A 20,760-nucleotide genomic window follows, 5' to 3' on the forward strand; every position below is an offset into this window, starting at 1 on the left:
CTCGAGGCCGCCGACTTCCGCGTTCGAGGGGGGCGCACGACCGTGCCGCGCTCCATGGAGGCGCGCTGGCTCGAGACTCTCCGCGGCGCCCGAATCGCTCGCCGCCGCGCGGCGGGCTTTCAGGGCAACCGCGTGCACGTCCGAGACCCACGGCGCCAGCCTCTGCGGCGTGGGCTACGCCGAGCCCAAGCAGACCTTCCCCGGCGACATCATCTGCCGTACCTACGCCTTCGCCGAAGAGCTGGCGCGCGCTGTCCAGTCCCGCGCGCCTTGCGCGGGCCTCGACTTTAAACACCGACGCATGTGCCATCTACGGACGCACTCGTCGGTGGGGGAGAGCCGGGGGAGACGCCGTCCCCCCCCGGGCCGACGGCAGGCCTTTTAGACCACGCCCTGGCCCCGCTTGACCTCCCCCTCCGCTCAGTCGAATCAACTGTGCTTAAACAGTTCATGAGTCAACTGATAGACCATTGATCGATTGGACTTTCTGAGTAGTCATGAACAGTGATTATGGTGGGCGCCAAAACACCCCCTGGCGACCCTCCCGCTGGACCCCAGCGCATCGGGGGTCCGTCCAACATGTCCTCTGGAGGACCAAAGCTGAAAAGCAGCCATCCATGCCGAAACTCGGCTGTGGACGGGCTGCCAAGCACGACGCGCGCCGCGGCTCAAACCTGGTCAACGACCCGAGAAACGCGCATTGGGGACACCCGCGACCGCTTCGAGACCCTCGCAGACACCCCTCGAGTGCCTCAGCCGCGTAGATCGTCCTCTGGGCCCGGCGCTGACCGCCACGACCACTCGGAGCGCTCGACGCGCACCGCCGGGGCTGCCACGCGCGTGCGCGTAATCTCGGACATGAGCAATCCGCGGCACGCGGGGAATCTCATCGCGACACTATCCCTTCGCGATTCCCCGAGCGCCGCGGATCGATCGATGCCCCAGGACCGACATATCGCCCCTCGACGCGTCGAAATGGCGCGGATCCAGAGGCCCCGTTCGCCCCGAAATCGTGCTCGCCTCTGGAGATCGAGAGCGGCGCGTCGAAGATCGCCCGCCGGCGCGGCGCGGGCTCGAAGGCCGCCGGGCGCCCGGCGGACCGAGCCGCCGAACGCGGCCGTCAAAGTCGGGCGCTGCCCATCGGATCGGCTTCCCAGTGCACTGGAGCCCCTAGAGAACTTTAGGCCTGTGATCCCACCGTGCTATTGGGTGGTCGGGGAGCAGTCGGTGCGCGCGCGCGCGGTGCGGTCGGTACGTGCGACCGATTCGCGGCGGCGGGGCATTGAGCTGCACCAGCTACGAATCGCTCGCGAGGTTTGCGAGCGCAATCCCCTTCGCATCACATGCGCACTTTGGATGAAGACGACCCTCGCATCGCGGCTGCTCTTACATGTGCCCATTCACTTGCGGCGCAGCCTCACCGCCAGTCATTGTTGCAGTACCCAGAGGTGTAACAAGAATACAGCTTTTCCAATGCGTATGAGAGCATGGTTGTTGCGAGTGAGTACCTGTCTTTGTATTCTGTAGCAGAACTGTCGGAGACACCATCTTCTCAGCCAAAGACAACAGAGCTAAACATCTGACAATGTAGACCTCTTGAGAGGTATTCACATATTTGTGACAGTAAAGCCTATGTCCAACATGGATTCATATTGAGCGTCCGTTTGCCGTGCGGTATTAGCCGGCTCGAGTCTTTAAGGTAGCTATAGACTCGTATGTTCGTCACATCAGCACTCCGTAGTTTCTCTAGCGCTCTCCAGCGAAGCGCATAAGCTTTCTTGGCATATGGAAACTATTTGGGTGCGCAAGTTGATCTCGATCGAACATGTTGGGGGCTCTCTGTCTTGGAATAAGAGGTCATTGATCCGCAACAGCTCATGGTCTTGGAAGTTTGCTGCACCTCAGACGCGCGTCTTTCCTCTGTTAAACCGAACGTTGGTATCTATTTGGCCGTTGCCGGCCGCTTAATCTCAACCAGCTCTCATGGAATCGCATCTAACCAGCAGACGTGTACAAACCCGCATCTTGTAGCTGCATCCTCAACAGCGGCGGCAGCTGGGAGAATCTCCTATATTCTGGGTCTCATGGGACCGTGCCTCGCTGTGGACACGGCTTGCTCTGCGTCCCTCGTCGCATTACACTTGGCAAATGTTGCGGTCTGGAAGCGTGAATGCCTTATGGCGTGCGTCTGTGGGTCGAATTGGCTAGAAGAAAATGTGTAAGTGGTTTTGGGTTCTGCCGGCATACTTTCGATGCTTGGAAGGTGCCACACATTTGACAAACGGAGTGATGGATATTGTCGTGGTGAAGGGTGCATTGCATTTGTTTGGGGTGACTTGCAGCGCTGTTGAACAGACATGTACGATCTTCGATCTCGAGTGTAGTAAGACGGCCCTCGCGTGGCTTTTACCGCACCAAGTGGCTTATCCTAGTGATGACTTCTTCAGTGGCTCGGACCCAGGCTTGAAGAAATCTCGACCTTGGAGGCGCACGGCACAGGTACCTCGCTTGGAGACCCTATAGAAGTGAGCCATAATACTGAAAACTATTTCGTAGATAGATGCTGATTAGGTTGGTGCTGCTGTGATGAGCCTATGCCAGTCGGCATCACACAGCACTATGGTGCAATGCGCCTCTTCCAAAGCAAACATGGGACACTTGGAAGCTGGTGCAGGAGTCACTGGACTCGCCTCGTTGATGTTGATGCAACATTGCTTCAATTGAGTCTCTCCAAACGCTCAATTATGATTGTCCAGTCTCTAGAAACTTCCCCAAGGAAACTTATGGCAACTAGGTTAAATCCTCATGTGCGGTCTGCATTATCTCATTTTCATCTGGCAATAGAAAATGGGAGCTTATTTTCCCGTCAAGGTCGGGTAAGTTCATTTGGCTTCAGTGGCACGATTGCGCATGCGGTTTTGGCGTTCACATCATGAAGAGAGCACGCACCTGTTATGAAACAAATTTTGTCTCAATACCGTAGCAAATCGATTACGGTAACTGATAGCTTACTTGATGCCACAAAATGCGTACCAAGGGCGAGACTTCGCACACTTCTCAAATGATTCGGGGATCAAATTTCAAATCCAGTTCCAATTCATCAGAGGCAGATGAGTGCGTGACTAGTTTGAAGTGTGAATCCTTCCAATGTAATCAACTTCAAGTTCAAATAAATGTGAGAAAACAAGTCAGAACAAACACTTAGGGGGAGAACACGCTGGCCTTTGTATTACACACGTAGCCTACAAAGAAATTCCGCGTAGACTCAACTGAGGGCAAGGCAATACCCATCACTCGACCGGTAACGAGACAGAACCAATATTTCTATAACGCTCCGCACATTTTCATATCAAGAGTAGTTCACTCTGAAAATAGACACCGAACTCAGCTGCCACCAGTTAGCTACAGTCATGGCCCCTAACACCGCTACACTTGCATAAAACGACGAGTTTGGTGTGTGCGTTATAATTTTCGACACAAGAGATATACACCCATCCATACTTCTGATTGCACAAAGCGACTTCAACCATAAACATGACAGAGCGCGGCCATCAGCATGTCACGTCACGGCCTTTGATGCAAACGAAGATGTTTGCGCACGTGTATTCAGTGCACGTTCCTTGGGAAAGTTGTAGCTGTGTGTCAAATTTCCTGATGCGTTTTGAGTTGAACTTCCCATCGGTAGAGTGCACTCACTTTCTGCTTTGAAGAGTCTACTTTGAAGCCTTGATGCTTGCATGGAAATATTTCAAGTTATTGACGAGCGATGCATCACGCGGCACGCAAGGCAACTGAATTCAAAAAGGAACGCACTAATCATGAAAACTCGCCGCGACTAAAACACCATGATAAATTCGATAGCACTATCAGTTCTGGGCACCGTTGTGGGTATCAACGTGCCGCTGATGTCTGCCGGCTTGGATTCCATCGCTGTGATCGAGCTCACACAGAGTCTTTCTACTGCATTCGAATTGGCCCTATCACCAACACTACTCTTCGACTATCCTACCCTCAATTCACTCCTAGCTGTCTTATCAAGTGAACTGACCTCCATGGATGGGACTGGATCTGCCTCCAGCTCCACACGTCAATTGCGCAAGAGGTAACGCTCCAGCGTCATGTGGGCTGCGTCCAAAAAGTGAACGAGTACGATGATTGGGGCCCTGAGCATATAGCTGGCACAGTCCCTGAGCCGCTGCCCTGCATTGCGATCGCTTCTGGCGCGCGCACACACGACCAACTCGCATGTCCCTGTAGCACGCTGGGTGAGCTGACTAGAGCACAAATCAGCAGCTTACGGATCTTTCCTGGGCTCCCAGCAGACAGGCCTGGACTCATCTACCACATTTGGAATTTCAGCCATAGAGGCGCGAGCGATAGATCCATAGCAGAAGCTCGTGCTTCTTGCTGGCTATTGTGCTTTACACGGCTGATTCTCCTCGAAGCTCACTTCTGCCCCGGTGCGCGATATTTTGACATCGAGTGATGTGGGAGTGTTCGTGGGCATCGAAGTAAGTGGGCTTCGCAGCGGCAGTGAAGCGATGATGAGTGTCTTTTCTACGAGCGGAGGTGCGCTTTCAATCGCATCAGGGCGGCTATCATACACACTGGGTCTGGTGGGACCATGCTACTCACTTGATACGGCCTGTTCATCCGCCCTTGCTGCGTTGCATATTTGCTCCTCGGCTGTGAACGGCGGCGAAGAGTGTCAAGACGGAGTTGGGATTGGAACCAAGATTCTCAGTGAGGCTGTGAATATTGCAACGTCCGTTGCTGGAATGACCTCGTCGCGTGGACGATGCCACACGTTTGATCAGCGTGCCAATGGGTACTGTCGTGGTGAGGGATGTGGAGCTTTCGTTCTGTGTTCGTCCGCTGAAGATGAGAGTGAAGCCACGCTCTGAGGTTCTGCGGTCTAGCAGGATGGTTCCAGCGCGAGTTTGACTGCGCCCAACGGGGCATCCCAAAGGTGACTTTTGGAAGCGGTCTGGGATGGCGGCGCCTTGCGGCGGGCATTGGAAGCTCATGGCACCGGCACCGCGCTTGGAGATCCGATCGAGGTGCTTGTAGGAGTGATCTGACACTGTCTCACGCCGCATCTTAGGTGGGTGCCGCTGTTAGAGCCCTGTGCTAGCCGCTCGACACCACCACTCAGCTGGTGTAGTGCACTTCTCTGAAATCAAATCTGGGGCATCTTGAGGCGTCTGCAGCTGCCGCGGGTCTGGCTAGCCTTATTCTCGTGCCTCTCTACATGTCCCTGATCTCCCCAAACGCGTAATTGAGCTCGTGAGTTTCTGACTTTCTTTCGTATCATGCAACCAGGGCCGTTGGATTCATTTGGCATAGGCTAAACGTGCACTTGCTATCAATTCTATCACCTTTGTTTCAAATGCCGATCGAGACCTCAGTTCGAGTCATGCATAGTCACCAGTGATCATGTGCTGGCAGGCTGAGCTCATTTGGCTTCACTGGGACCATCGCGCATGTGATTCTATTCGTCTAGGATTATATGGTATCGTACAATTCACAACGCCAAAGATCCTCACACTTTCGTGACGATATACCTCACGCGCGAAAATGTTCCACGAGCGTCGAAACCCTGTGAAGAATTTGGAAAACGCCGCTCACCTCACGCTCACTGCTGCTTCGTGCATGTCTCCTGGCATCAAAATGGGCGCAGCGCTCGTTGGTCAATTGAAATTTATAGTAAAATGCAATTTAGCTAATCCGAGCGGCCTCTTGGAAGTGTTCGACGAGTTAGCAAGGTCTGCGCAACTCGCCCTCTCTATCGATGATTTCCAGATGCACCCGACCCATCTTCCAGCCCGGGTTTACCACTCGCTCTGATTTTGAATGGAGAAGCAATGGGTTTATTCTGTAGATTGATACGACCACCGGCTTGTTTCCAGCTGGAGAGATAAGGACACATTGATGGTTGACATGTCACAATCACCCTGCAGTTTGAGCCCACACTATCATCGTGTCCGAAGGTGGGCTGCCTCTTTTTTTTTTACACACAAAGCTGCAGAAATTTTGGTGCCCTCAACATAGGCTCCCAAGTACTGCGTCAAATACCAACACTGACTTAAAATTGGAGGTGCGATCCTGACAGCCTACAATCTGTTCCTTTGTGAGCTGATGGCTTGGTACATCAATAGAAATGGAAACACCTCTGATGTCTGCTGGTACAGATTCCGTCTCGATAATGGAACTTGCATAGAGCCTCAGCGCGCTATTTGGATCAAAGATACCCGCGATTATGCTTTTCGACCACCCGACGCTCAAGTCTATCTCAACAGACGCGGGTGCTGGACTTGATATGATGATAGTCTCGCCGTCCTGTGAAAAATCTCAGCTCATGTCGCAATCGCGGCATCCATACATTAGTCGGCAGGTCGAGATCTCATGCTGGTGCTTACAGCTGGCAGGATACATAAGCTCCAACTTTGGACTGCGTTTGTTATCGATTCCCAAGCATACTGCAAACTCAGACATACCTGCTGCCCGTTGGATTGCAAGAAAAGCAAGAGCCTCTGCATCTTATGGATCTTTCACGAGTTCCCAGCAGTCAAGTCACGACCTTTTTGCACACGGAATCACGTTTGAAGAGGCAAACACGATGGATCCGTAGCATAAATTTGTACTAGATGTCGGCTATTGCACATCATATCAAGCACACCCAACTGAAAGTAGGGCTCAAAATATTCGGAACATTCTAATGTATTCAAATGTGGGGGTCTTTGTTGGCGCTGAAGTCGGTGGGTTGCAGGGTCTAGGATCTGATGTCAACGAGTCGGGATTGAGCGGTCGAGCTCCATCAAGTACTGCAGGTTGACTTTCTTATGTGCTGGGTATCGTTGGCCCGTGCTATTCTATTGATACTGCGTGTGCGTCATTCTTGGCAGCGTTGCACTTGTGCACGATAGTTATTCACGAAAACGTTTCCCAAGTTAGCATGGCAATTGCAACAAAAGTCCTAAGCGAGGTAACAAATACGCTGATATCTAGTTGCGGGATGAGTTCTTAGCGTGGATGATGTCATTCTTTTGATCTTCGCGCAGATGGGTATTGCCGTGGTGAAGGCTGTGCTGCATTCTGGATATCGTCCAGTCCAGGTGCAAGTGTCGCTCTTCTCAGCACTGGGGTTTAGCACAATGGCCCTGCCGCTAGCCTGACTGCGCCCAATGGGGCATCCCAAAGGTGACTTTTGGAAGCGGTCTGGGATGGCGGCGCCTTGCGGCGGGCATTGGAAGCTCATGGCACCGGCACCGCGCTTGGAGATCCGATCGAGGTGCTTGTAGGAGTGATCTGACACTGTCTCACGCCGCATCTTAGGTGGGTGCCGCTGTTAGAGCCCTGTGCTAGCCGCTCGACACCACCACTCAGCTGGTGTAGTGCACTTCTCTGAAATCAAATCTGGGGCATCTTGAGGCGTCTGCAGCTGCCGCGGGTCTGGCTAGCCTTATTCTCGTGCCTCTCTACATGTCCCTGATCTCCCCAAACGCGTAATTGAGCTCGTGAGTTTCTGACTTTCTTTCGTATCATGCAACCAGGGCCGTTGGATTCATTTGGCATAGGCTAAACGTGCACTTGCTATCAATTCTATCACCTTTGTTTCAAATGCCGATCGAGACCTCAGTTCGAGTCATGCATAGTCACCAGTGATCATGTGCTGGCAGGCTGAGCTCATTTGGCTTCACTGGGACCATCGCGCATGGAGCTTTGGATGTTGGGATGCATGACTGTCAGTACGACGGCGCACGCCAGTTAACATCTCTTTATCGTGCCTCATTCTTTTACAGGGAACACGATTAGGCAGCGGGCGTCACTCATAGGTAGGTCACGCGTCATCCATAAGTTTCTGTTTGAGGCGCCAATGATGTTCGATTTTTAGCTATGGGCCTTTCATCTAATCAGATGCTTTCCATGGTGCAAGAATTTTCTGCCACGTTGTCTTGTAACGTCTCTGTGTTGCAGATTTTTGAGCATCCCACCTTGCGTGCACTAGCTGCTCACTTACGCCAGACAGGTTGCACAGAACGAGAAGATAAAATGCGAGCTACACTTTGAGGCCTCGTCTAGAAATACAGGACGCAGTGGTAGGTTCCAATGAGGGAACTCTTTCACTTAGAGCACGGCATCTCAAATGTTTCCTGGAATCAATCTCAGCTCCTGACAGTCATGTTGCTAGACGGAGAGAGCGCAGCGTACAACGTGCCCATTGCAACCTGGCTTGATGGTCGGCTCGAAATTAAGGCACTGAGTTTGGCAATGAATAAACTAGTTCAGTGACACTCAATTTTGAGAACTACATATAGTGTTGACGATAATGGGAAGTTTCAATGTACCGTCAGGAGATTCGAATTCAAGATGCGCCACGCCTCTGCAACCAGTGAAGATGAAGCTATGAAGATCGGAGCTGCAGATGTAAGTAAGCGATTTGCGATTTTCAATGGTGATGTGATTCGTTGCCTCCTAGTCTCCACTAGGGGTCGTCATCTGCTTGTGCTCACAATTCATCACGTAGCATGCGATGGCGTATCTGCTGCTCTGATTATGATGGAGCTGAAATAGCTGTACTTGGAATCAGCGCCGTCACATTCAGGCGTCGTACTCTAGTATGCTGCCTTCGCACGATGGCAGCAAACTGTCGTGCAGTCTGGTCTCCATGCGCAAGAGAAATATTGGACAAACCACCTGCGCGGAGGCGCGCTTCCTGTACTGGAACTACCAACCGACTAGATTCGCCCGGCCATAGAACGTTCTTCGAATGGCGGCCTTGTCTGATTTCAACTCCAATCTTCAACTGTACGATCCTTGAAGAATTGATGCGGGGATCTCTCCTCGGTCATTCTTGGACTTTGGGCAATGCTGCTCTGCCGACTCAGCGGCAAAGAAGAAGTCGTTTTGGGCGTTCCACATCACGGGCGTGATGGTATGCAAGGTCGCTGTTCTGATACAATCGGCTATTTTGTGAACATGCTTCCTGTTCGCATCCAAAGTTCTGCCTTGGAATCATGTGCCACATTCATGTTGAATGTAACCTAAACCTTGGATTTGGCGGTATCAAATGCACAACTGCCTTTCTAAGTTATTGTGGATACTCTCCTGCCACTGCTTGTGCGTGATCCATCGCGTGGAGCAGTGTATTAGACCATGTTTCTGTGGCAATACAATCACCCAGCCACTGAAGGGACTTGGGGTTGACATCTTTCTGTCTCCCCAGCGGATCTTGGTCAGTCTTCTAGCGGGGGTGCTCCTCGCACGTCCAAGTGCGATATCAGCTTAGTAGCTGCTCCTAATTTGTGCGGAGGAGTTGACGCAGAGATCGAGTATAATCGAGATTTATTTATGGTGAGTACAATCGAGAGATATGTCAGGTGTTTCCAGACCCTGGTTGACGCCTTTGCCAGGGCGTCGGACGATGTGCTAGTGTGCAATCTCGACATTGTGGCACAGGATGATCGACGTATTTTGTTGTCGTCTGATCGGGCAAGGGAAGTGGATCCAATCTATGCTAATTTGCGAGTGCACGACTTGGTAGCCCAATCGATGGCGGCCAAACCTCAGGGACACGCAATAGAGTGGAAGTAGAGTTTACTTACATATGCAGAGCTGTGAGACTATTCGGGAAGGATTGTTGGGTGGCTTCATCAACATGGCGCTACTGATCTAGAAACCACAGTGGCGCTCTAATTGAATAAATCCCTTGGCATGGCGGCTGTAATTTTAGGTGTCCTGAAGGCTGGCTGTACCTACCTGCCTCTAGATGGCGCCTGGCCAATCGAGTGATGAAAGTTTATGATCGAGGATGCAGCGTGCGTGTATCTTGTCACTTGGGGCTAGTGTTTAGAGCCAAAACTTGCGTTTTAGGGTGCGATTCTCTGCTTGGATTGAGACCGAATGCCTGCACCAAACACCGGGATAGTGGACGCAAGGACGATGCCTCATCACCTTGTTTACATCATTTACACCTCTGGCAGCACTGGGAAGCCAAAAGGTGTTCTTGTGGAGCATATTGGTGTTGTGAATCTGCTGTTGACCAGTCGGAAGCTGTTTTTGGGAGTGGCGTTTCATGAGGAGCCTATTCGCATGGGCGTGTCATTCAATTATGTGTTTGACGCATTTCAACAGTCGTTCTTTACTTCACTTGGGGTGCTTGGTGGCACATGTGTGTTTTTGGAAAACGGGCTTTCTCTCGTTGAGCTCGCGGGTGATCTGCGTCTAAGTAGCCTCTATGACGTGCCATCAGTCATGGCCCTTGTCAGCATCCCCACCAGAACAGTGTTAGTCTAGGTTATTGGCGAGGCGCTTTCTTCAATCTTGGTTGATTGACTGCCAGCCGGTGCCACATTATGGAATTGGTACGGTCCAACAGAAGTCTCAGTTGCTTCTACACTTAGGGCTGGGGTTGTATCGTCAAGGCTTAGTTCCATAGGAGAACCTCTCGAAAACGTGCTCTGCTATGTTGTCGATCCCGAAATCAATTCGCTGTTGCCGATTGGCATTTATGGCGAGCTTTGGATTGGAGGTGTACAAGTTGCGCGTGGCTACTTGAATCGACCTGAGCTGACGGCCGAACGCTTCGTTCCCAGTCCCTGGTCCACAATCGAGCTTGGTCGTGGGATTGTCTACCGGTCTGGAGATTCGGTGCGTTGGTGCATCGATGGGGAGCTCGAATTCGCTGGTCGCATAGATTTCTAAGTGAAGCTTCGCGGCTTCCGAGTAGAGCTTGGAGAAATAGAGTCCAATTTGCGCTCGCAGCCGGAGGTGACAGAAGCGATAGTTTTATTGCGGACGGATGTGGGATCAGAAGCTGCTCTTGTGGCCTACCTCAGTCCCGAAGAATCCGCATCTGATATGGTCTGGGAGAGAATACGCCAGGGTGTGGGTGCAGTTCTTCCGAAATACATGGTGCCTCAAATTACAGTCGGGATTAATGAATGGCCTCGCACCAGCAGTGGGAAGATCGACTGAAGGAAGCTACCAAAGCCTGTGACTGAGTGGACTAGCCAAGCAGCCAGCGACAGAGACGAGAGCGTAGTTGCCAGAGTTCGAGACACGGTGCAAAAAGTAATTGAGAAAGATATTCATCCGTCAGCGCCTCTCATGCTTTCTGGATGTACATCGCTCTAGGCCATTCGTCTTGCAAGAGAGGTATCTTTATCACTGTCAACAAACTTGTCGGTAACATTAATCTTTGATTATCCGACCATTGAAGCAATTGCAGAATTCTTAACTAAGGGGCATAAAACAATCGTTGGAAATGTGTGAGCTACCCTTCACATTCCAGCAGAAACATCGTGCGCCGTGGCTCGGATGCAAATGGAAGGGCATTGACACTTGACCTCACTTCTAACCGAAAAGGTTATTCTATCTTGAATGACACTATCTGAAATGGCACCTCCATAAAATATGTGTGCTGCTTCCGAATTCGGCTACTCATTATATGGTGCATTTTTGCTGCATCCCATTGAGTGTCTTATTCCCGCCAAGGTATCAACTTCCGAGTTTCTATCCCTAGGACTCTGTCACATATCCCTATTACAGATGGCAACCTCATTGGTCGAGCCGCATTGCACAACATGTGCTGCAGACACTGGTGTTTACGTGGGGATGTCAAGCGTAGTCGCTGGGCGTCAATTGGCATCTAATAAAGAGTCGGGTGTGATCAACGGTAGCTCAGTGAACGCAGCAGCATTGTCTGCGGCGTCAGGACGTATCTCATACCACAATGCTCTCACCGGCCCCTGTTTAGTCACTGATACAGCATGCTCGTCGACACTTGTTGCCACCGACCTGGCGACTGCCTGGGTTCGCACTTCTCAAAATCACGCACTAGTCGGAGGCTCAAACTGATTGTTAGAAATGGTGACAGTGGCACTTACCCTTGCTGGGATGTTGTCAAATTAAGGTTGATGCCACACATTTGATGCCCGTGCAGATGGTTACTCGTGAGGTGAAGGTGGCTATTGCTTCCTCCTTGGGAATGGTAACTTGCTGACAGAAATCGGACATTGTCTTATGATCAACGCTAGTGCAATACGCCAGGACGGCGCGAGCGCGAGTCTTACTGTCCCGAGCCAGTGTTGCTTGTCCTCTCCCTTGAAATGGAACAAAGAATCCCCTAGGCACCAAACGGATCATCGCAGCGCCGCCTCTTGGCAGCTGTGTGCGAATACGCAAGGAGCTCTGTTCTAGAAGCTCATGGAACAGGAACGGCGCTCGGGGACCCGATTGAAGTGCCCATGCTGAATAAATTACATAAAAATTGTGTTTGATTCAGGTCGGTGCAGCGATCGGAGTTCTGTGCTAGCCGCTCGACACCACCACTCAGCTGGTGTAGTGCACTTCTCTGAAATCAAATCTGGGGCATCTTGAGGCGTCTGCAGCCGCCGCGGGTCTGGCTAGCCTTATTCTCGTGCCTCTCTGCATGTCCCTGATCTCCCCAAACGCGTAATTGAGCTCGTGAGATCTGACTTTCTTTCGTATCATGCAACCAGGGCCGTTGGATTCATTTGGCATAGGCTAAACCTGCACTTGCTATCAATTCTATCACCTTTGTTTCAAATGCCGATCGAGACCTCAGTTCGAGTCATGCATAGTCACCAGTGATCATGTGCTGGTAGGCTGAGCTCATTTGGCTTCACTGGGACCATCGCTCATGCGGCATTTACTTCTAGATCCCTGAAGAAAACTTGAATCAACACAAGGCCCACCTGTTTGTTCTTTCCATGACCGATTGCCAGGGAAGATCATAGATGTGTTACTCGCAGACCAACTAGTCGTCAGCGATGTCAAGTGTAAAAGACTCAAATCTTCCGAACATGACCAAGGATATCGTCCACACTTGCGTTGGTTAGCTCTGCACGGACGATAGACTGGAAAGGCTACAGTTCAAGCTTGTTGATCTTTGGTATGTTATCCCCAAACTCGGTCACTGAGTTGGATAAAATTTTGTCATGAAGCAACCAAATATTGAGGTACAGCTAATTTGGAACACCTGCCACATCGAATGACTTGAGAAGATCTGTTGTAAAGAAATAGCGCGTCATGCGATATGCTTTCCACCCCCTTACGTTTGTGCACATCCTCCCGTATGGTCCCATTTTAGGTTGAGACCGCATTATACTTGTTCTGTAGCCTTGCCTTTAACAGGTCGATAATTTGACATCAAGACGAAGGTGGTCTTGATGTCGACAAGCATATATATGAAGTCTTGCCGCTACACTTGTCAACATAGGCATTCCTGGATGGCTCTATAAAGCTGTGTGTGGCTATCTGGCCAACGCTCTCCAAGCAAGCGCCTTCTTCAGCCTCGTAAGATCCTAAGAATGTGCTGTAAGGATATCTGCCATGTCCAGTGCAGTTGAAAGCGGCAAGATTAGCGTACTCCCAATTCACTAGCCATCGGAGCTCGCAGCTTCTCAACGACATTCCACCACAAAAAACATCAGAATGAATGTACGATGAGTGTCCGGGTCTAAGACTGACACAATAGATGCGGTGCACTCGACAGCGCTATCAGTTCTGGGCACCGTTGTGGATATCAACGTGCCGCTGATGTCTGCCGGCTTGGATTCCATCGCTGTGATCGAGCTCACACAGAGTCTTTCTACTGCATTCGAATTGGCCCTATCACCAACACTACTCTTCGACTATCCTACCCTCAATTCACTCCTAGCTGTCTTATCAAGTGAACTGACCTCCATGGATGGGACTGGATCTGCCTCCAGCTCCACACGTCAATTGCGCAAGAGGTAACGCTCCAGCGTCATGTGGGCTGCGTCCAAAAAGTGAACGAGTACGATGATTGGGGCCCTGAGCATATAGCTGGCACAGTCCCTGAGCCGCTGCCCTGCATTGCGATCGCTTCTGGCGCGCGCACACACGACCAACTCGCATGTCCCTGTAGCACGCTGGGTGAGCTGACTAGAGCACAAATCAGCAGCTTACGGATCTTTCCTGGGCTCCCAGCAGACAGGCCTGGACTCATCTACCACATTTGGAATTTCAGCCATAGAGGCGCGAGCGATAGATCCATAGCAGAAGCTCGTGCTTCTTGTTGGCTATTGTGCTTTACACGGATGATTCTCCTCGAAGCTCGCTTCTGCCCCGGTGCGCGATATTTTGACATCGAGTGATGTGGGAGTGTTCGTGGGTATCGAAGTAAGTGGGCTTCGCGGCGGCAGTGAAGCGATGATGAGTGTCTTTTCTACGAGCGGAGGTGCGCTTTCAATCGCATCAGGGCGGCTATCATACACACTGGGTCTGGTGGGACCATGCTACTCACTTGATACGGCCTGTTCATCCGCCCTTGCTGCGTTGCATATTTGCTCCTCGGCTGTGAACGGCGGCGAAGAGTGTCAAGACGGAGTTGGGATTGGAACCAAGATTCTCAGTGAGGCTGTGAATATTGCAACGTCCGTTGCTGGAATGACCTCGTCGCGTGGACGATGCCACACGTTTGATCAGCGTGCCAATGGGTACTGTCGTGGTGAGGGATGTGGAGCTTTCGTTCTGTGTTCGTCCGCTGAAGATGAGAGTGAAGCCACGCTCTGAGGTTCTGCGGTCTAGCAGGATGGTTCCAGCGCGAGTTTGACTGCGCCCAACGGGGCATCCCAAGGGTGACTTTTGGAAGCGGTCTGGGATGGCGATGCCTCGCGGCGGGCATTGGAAGCTCATGGCACCGGGACCGCGCTTGGAGATCCGATTGAAGTCGAGGATGGCGATCGAAGTCAGCTGGGTAGCCTATAGAAACTATTTCGTCGCAGGTTGGTGCTGCTTGCAGGTGTCTGTGTGGATCTACCCTGCGTAATGGGCGCATGCCTTCGGTCCAATGCACGTCTCTGAAAGCAAACATGGGCCACCTAGAGGCATCTGCCGCTGCTGCGGGTCTGGCATCCCTCACTCTTGCCCCTCTGGAGATCTCTCTCATCGCAGCCAATGTGCAACTCATCCGGTAGGTTTTATCGACAGTCGCGTGTCTCGTTATGGACCGGACCTACAGGATGAACGCCCATGTATCTTCAATAACATCGTCACAATTCCAGACTCCTGTTGAGCTCGTGGTAAGACCCACGGAAGATGGCCAACTGGCTTCCCCATGTCGACTGAGCGCGTTTGGTTTCAGTGGAACCATCGGGCACGGCGCGTTTCTTGGATCTTTGTGATCTACATCCTTGAGCAAGCCCGGGCTGGCGTCTAACCTTCGCACTTCATTGTTTGCAATCCTGTCGTCCAATCAAGAGTTGTGACTTTAATCAATCCACACTGAAAGGCCTATAAAAAGCTAAAACGAATCTTTTCATCATTTTTTGAGAATAAAAGACGTCTGCATATATTCCCTTATAGTCGCATTTTCCTGCATGGTCAACCCGCATCAATTTTACAATGTAATATTTCATCATGCTTAGTTCCATTTGATAAACCTTCATTTAACTCATTCGGAGGTTTCTTGGACTATCTTGGCCAACGGTAACCCTTAATTTGCTGTTGCTAGTGGCATCGCTCGTGGCAATATATTGAATTCACTACCTTTGAAAGCTCCTTCGTTGAGTCCATGCGTGGATTCCTTTAAGGCGCGTCGAGCTTGCTTGATTAACACTTCGGCCATGCTGCTTTTCATCAATTCACGCGAGGCTATAGCTACACGGCACTTCTCGACTGTTAGTGACACACCCCGGCATGCTTGCTTCACAGTTCTGTTCGAGCTAAGTTCAGCTTTGGGCGGAGGGTAAATCTGTTGAATTAATATGGAAACTCTCGCAATTGACGTGATTTCGTGCAGATCTGAACGTCCAGATGTTCGTGTGTGTCATGCGAAGCAAATTGATCGTTCTTCCCGATTTTTAGTTCTCCACACATAATCGTGGAAGTAGGAAATCCTGGCATATGGGATTCATTTGCACTGATCCCATACTTTTCTGGCGCCTTCCCAGCGTTGTACTGGGGGGATCGTTCACAATCGCGTTGGTATTGGGGGTTTGTCCTATTACGCCCCAAATTTATGCGTGTGAGCTAAGTAGTTAGAAACATTCCATGCAAGCCCTGGTTGATACACAATGGGGCGTGGGCAAGAAAACATAACATTTCTTTGTGATTCCGATGATACTATCTCCATGGCGATGTCAAGCTTATTTTGATTGCTCTTCTAATGTGAATCTACTTTCATTGAAATTGGTTGATTAGAGGTTGGCACGGAAAGTGCAGTGGATCGTGGAAAGTCAACGAAGTCCTTTCTGATGTGCTTTTTTGAAGAAGATCAACATTATTGTGTGGAAGGAATTGACACAGTCAATGCTTGTTATGGCGGCACAAATGCCTTTTTTGGCACCATAAATTGGGTTCAGGGTCAAGCGTGGAATGGTTGATTTGGCGTGGTAACTTGCTCAGATCCAGCCATCCACCCCAATCCTGGCCTTGTTTCTGGCATTGGAGCCTCGTCTATATCCCTCATCGTGACCGCGCACTCTCGTCTTAACCTATAGCAAGAAAGAGTAACGTTCATGAGGCATTCGTGGGATTTCTATAGACCCGTAGGATGGCGGTCAAATGATGCGGTAGTCAATATTGTTGTTGCCACAGCCCAGTATGAGCAGGCAATGATGTGGTGCTAGAATCGATTCAGTTAGATGAAAGACTTGATCGATCTTTTTTCTGAATTTGATCTTGTCGCCTACCACAACAATGCTCCATACCACAGCAAATGAAACTTGCACATGATGTGCACCGCAATATACGGAAAGCTCTCGAGAGCTGAAAACCTTGCTCTTTTTAGCGCACATGTAGAAACAGGCGTCAGGATAAGTGCACAGAATGCAACAACATACACCTGCCCGTTATATGCGTCATTGCTTTCGCTCGTTCTGAGTGTCAGCAGAGACTAGGACGACGAACGCGCCCTGTGCATGTCATATGGTTCTGGATGTGCGTCAAGCATGTTTGGACTGAATTTCGCAGGATCTCCCCTGCACTCGTCTGATGTAATCATTGGCCTTCTCGCCCGAATTCCATCGTCTGTGGAGGAGACTCTGGTTTCAATCAACACATTTGAGATGACGCACGGCTGCTTCGGTTTTGAACCCTCGAGGCATAGTTGTTAGAATCAGGCTTACTATCTACAGGATGTAAGTAGAACAGGCGTTCGTAAATATATTCTTCATCTGTTTGAGGCGACCATCAATATACACTCACATGAGTCGTTGCGCATCATCAGAATAACCGTCCTTTAAGACATAATAGACGAATGACTGGTTTAAGACATGATTCCAGCCCTTAAATTTGATAGATTAGTTCTCCTAAAATCCGGAGTGCAGATCAAAGCTAGTGCCATGTGAAGTGACACCTTGGAAATGATCCTCGTTCGCGAGCTTATGCGCAGGAACTACCCTATCATCTTCTCGAGTATGGGCATGATGCAAGGACCAAAAACTTTATTCCTGGCTGTCGCGGATCTCACTATCGCCACACGCGATGCGACCATCAGTATGCATTCAATAAGTAAAATCGCGGCTCTGTTTTTGTACGGGTGAGTAAAGTCCCATGTTATTCGATGATTGGTCTTGCTTTCAGAGAATATTTGCGCACAAGTTGGATGTCAAAGCGGCTTGATTGATGTGGCAATCTACCCTGATGAAGAGCTCAAGATCATTGAATCGCTGGAGATATTGTAAACACTTTATAGGATCAAGTAAATTTCATATCGTCGTGCAAGCAGACGTGTACTGTCGCCTTCTGCCGGTTAAGTTTCAGTCGGCGCTTAGGTCCGGACGTCCGATTTTTGACAGCAAGTTGCAGGTGTTGGAGAAGTTTTCTTGCATGCCAGCGAATGGGAGCTTTCAATCAAATGGCTTTAGGAACTGATATAAATCTGCGACCATGTTAACAGGATGCATACTCTTGTGATATGAGTGGGTCAGGGAAATAGCTTCAACAAGAATAAACCGCACACGAAGAGAGCGAAACAGCGTCAATGTATTCATCAATTTCCAGGGCAGATCTGAAATCAGCTTTTGCAACTTGCTATGCCTCTCCTCGGCATTTTCCATGGGCCTCAGATACGTCCTTCTTAATTGATCCTCACGACCGACTGGAAATGTTGCGACAGCAAGGCAACTTTCCATGCTGATCCAGTTTGGGGGGGGGTTGTGGTTGGCCAAACACTGCTCGAGGGCACCACGCTGGAAAGCCCAGATATACTGTAAGTATGCATGATATCAGCGATCCATTCACGCAGTTTTGATCTGGACTGTCATGCATTCACATTGGCTCGCACGGTTACCTTCGCTCCTCGCAATGGGGCTTGAAATACGACGCAACTTTCATGAAATGGCCTAAAATAATGAGGTATCTGCAACTGACTTGCAAGTTCGGTGTGCGCACCCTACGATACGTTTGCAGAAGCGCGGGGGGGAGCACAGCTTTCAATATTCCGTGGTCTGAAATGGCAGCTGCCTAATTTCCTGCGTTATGATTTGATAGTAGTCCTGGGAAAGGTCAGTCTCGGTACTCGCTGTACAACGGACAGGTTCACTACTGATGACCACAACTCTGAATCTCAGCCTGAGAGTGGGGGTGACTCTCTATATGAGTCGACTTCGAATCTCAACTATCTTGTTTTAAGCTAACAATCCTTTTGTGACCTTAAGGCTATAGCATTGTAGATGAATTCTTGTGGATGTGCCTTCATTAACAGCGCAAAAAGAAGTCTCAACTTACCAGTCCCCTTTCAACATGTTGATTCCATGTGTCTATTGCAAGTGTGATTGAATGCAAATGTGCTTTACCTTATAGACCAAGGAACAAGAATGAGCTTGGCTTGTGTGGGCGCTGTTCTCAGCCGCCTACGGCCAGATAAGCACCCTCATGTGATATGCTGTGCGTTGGCTACACACAGTTTCGATCTTGCTTGTGCTCTGTGCCAATGTAAGCTGCCTACATTGCTTGTCCTTCCGTTGCTCCTCCATGATGTCAAGATTCGAGACAGGGTTGTACTGTCAGCAACAGACATGGTGTTGTTAGTTGACAGCGACTGCTCAGATAATTCGCCTTGATCAAATCTGTTTATAGTTGTGTCACAAATTAGTTTGATGAATTATTTCTGCAGCGACGAAGCTGCGAGCTTGAGCACCAAGCAGCTGCTGACTTCCACGTCAATGTCTCAGGTTGTCGTGTTGTCTGGCGTCAGACCCGTGGAAATTGGAATTGAGCGCTGATGTCGCGTAGTGAGGCTACGAGTGTCAACTGAACTTGTTTCTTCGATCGAACTCAATGACTTTGTACATTTCAACGCTCAGAGTGGTGTGCTAATGCTCGACTTAGCTACTTGCATCAGAATACTTGTCGTGATGGTGTCATCTTGAGAGAGTAAATTAATCATTCTTCAGGGCGAAGGTGCTCATTTTTGCACTGGTGGAAATATTTTGCAGCTGAACCAGAGCTAAAGAAGCTTGCCATCATGCGCACTTCTGGCTTCCCTGAGGGACCAAGCGCGCATCATTACAGATGTTCGCTGACTCCATGTACTCAAATACGGGGCTCTTCATGGAAAACTCATCGGGGGGGGGGTCGCCTTTGCGCTTGCCACGGACTGGCGTGCTTGTACGGGAAAGACAACCTTCAACTATGGTAATTTGCGACATGGATTGAATCCCCTGTTCATGTTCAGTCGCGCCATGCCATTGCTGGTGGGATACGCTGCTAGTTTTCAGATATATCTCGAGGACATCGTGCTGTCCAGTAGGCAGGCACTTGTTTGCGGGCTCGCACACAAGATCGTGGCAAGCATGCATGAGGTAAAACATGCAGCGGCAGGACATGCGCGAATTAGCGGATACGTCAAATTTTGACCGCCCCCAATGGCTCTTGAATGCTCGCAGGATACAGCTCATGCCTCAAAGGAAATTATTCTTTTTATGAATTCGCTCAGCTGCAGGGAGGTTGCTGCTGCTGCTTCGGGGCAAACATCGCAAGTCCGTTACCCCGCATCGTCCACGACTGTTTTGAACACACAGAACACATGCTGACGCATGGTTTCTTGTATCTCAGAGATACTGGGTACTGAGATAGCGACCAATGCTTCAGTGATGGCCGCAGGAATTGATTCTTTGGGCGCCACAGAGATCAGCTGAATTTTGAGTGACGAATTTGGCACAGAGTTGTCTACAACTTTGCTGTTTGACCATCCATCTATCGCGGAAGTATTCTCTCTCGTTTGCCGCGAAGTATGAAGCGAGAAATAGTCCACGGGATTTGTGTATGATGCCCCCTCATTGTTCACAGTAGTAGATGAGTGTGTGCAGGAAATACTTGGGACTTGAATAACTGCAGAGGTCCCATTAATGATTGCCGGGATTGATTCACTGGGTGCCACATAGATTTCGCAAATGCTGAATGATGCATTAAGCACAAAAATTACTGCGACTCTTCTTTTTGATCATCCATGTATCAGAGAAATTGTCTCTTCATTGCTTCGCTCTCATTCAAACAAGAGCCTATTTTTGAGGACTAGTACTTTGCCACGCTACCAAGCTGATACATTCATGATCAGAATGGCCAGGAGTCAGTGACCGGACTCCGCGAATCGCAAATGCGCTCAAGATCAGTGACTAATGAAATCTATTCGGGTCGCGGCGTACGGTGACTGAATCAAGTGGATGGATGTGAAATGACCATCTTTACCCAAGGGAGCGGATAGTCTCATTGCGATCATGTCGTCATTCCTCCAAGATGATGATAGAGATCATGTTGCCAAGGGAA

The 20,760-nt window shown here is 50.1% G+C and overlaps 7 protein-coding genes across 7 annotated transcripts; all 7 read left to right on the forward strand.

The window, feature by feature from the left end:
• Positions 1 to 1,877: 1,877 nt before the first annotated feature.
• Positions 1,878 to 3,114, forward strand: AURANDRAFT_67487 (hypothetical protein; the record flags this gene model as incomplete). Its single annotated transcript, XM_009042940.1, has 4 exons — positions 1,878 to 2,182; positions 2,500 to 2,525; positions 2,572 to 2,880; positions 3,008 to 3,114. 4 exons carry the CDS (start codon positions 1,878 to 1,880, stop codon positions 3,112 to 3,114), a joined length of 747 nt encoding a protein of 248 aa, XP_009041188.1.
• A 1,358-nt stretch (positions 3,115 to 4,472) lies between these two features.
• On the forward strand, positions 4,473 to 4,865 carry AURANDRAFT_5917 (hypothetical protein; the record flags this gene model as incomplete). The annotated part of the gene is made up of 1 exon (XM_009042941.1): positions 4,473 to 4,865. A coding segment is annotated over one exon (393 nt), but the record flags the coding sequence as incomplete, so codon positions are not given.
• Positions 4,866 to 10,437: 5,572 nt separating this feature from the next.
• AURANDRAFT_33123 (hypothetical protein) lies at positions 10,438 to 10,704 on the forward strand (the record flags this gene model as incomplete). The annotated part of the gene is made up of 1 exon (XM_009042942.1): positions 10,438 to 10,704. A coding segment is annotated over one exon (267 nt), but the record flags the coding sequence as incomplete, so codon positions are not given.
• A 711-nt stretch (positions 10,705 to 11,415) lies between these two features.
• Positions 11,416 to 13,324, forward strand: AURANDRAFT_67489 (hypothetical protein; the record flags this gene model as incomplete). The annotated part of the gene is made up of 8 exons (XM_009042943.1): positions 11,416 to 11,814; positions 11,945 to 11,992; positions 12,132 to 12,242; positions 12,287 to 12,304; positions 12,528 to 12,588; positions 12,714 to 12,858; positions 13,115 to 13,139; positions 13,244 to 13,324. The coding sequence occupies 8 exons, from the start codon at positions 11,416 to 11,418 to the stop codon at positions 13,322 to 13,324; spliced, it is 888 nt and encodes a 295-aa protein (XP_009041191.1).
• Positions 13,325 to 14,130: 806 nt separating this feature from the next.
• On the forward strand, positions 14,131 to 14,562 carry AURANDRAFT_33080 (hypothetical protein; the record flags this gene model as incomplete). The annotated part of the gene is made up of 1 exon (XM_009042944.1): positions 14,131 to 14,562. A coding segment is annotated over one exon (432 nt), but the record flags the coding sequence as incomplete, so codon positions are not given.
• Positions 14,563 to 16,187: 1,625 nt separating this feature from the next.
• On the forward strand, positions 16,188 to 16,373 carry AURANDRAFT_33083 (hypothetical protein; the record flags this gene model as incomplete). Its single annotated transcript, XM_009042945.1, has 1 exon — positions 16,188 to 16,373. A coding segment is annotated over one exon (186 nt), but the record flags the coding sequence as incomplete, so codon positions are not given.
• Positions 16,374 to 19,556: 3,183 nt separating this feature from the next.
• On the forward strand, positions 19,557 to 19,850 carry AURANDRAFT_33076 (hypothetical protein; the record flags this gene model as incomplete). Its single annotated transcript, XM_009042946.1, has 1 exon — positions 19,557 to 19,850. A coding segment is annotated over one exon (294 nt), but the record flags the coding sequence as incomplete, so codon positions are not given.
• Between the last annotated feature and the right edge of the window lie 910 nt (positions 19,851 to 20,760).

The sequence above is a fragment of the Aureococcus anophagefferens genome (assembly GCF_000186865.1).
Source record: "Aureococcus anophagefferens unplaced genomic scaffold AURANscaffold_40, whole genome shotgun sequence".
Classification (NCBI taxonomy): Eukaryota; class Pelagophyceae; order Pelagomonadales; family Pelagomonadaceae; genus Aureococcus; species Aureococcus anophagefferens.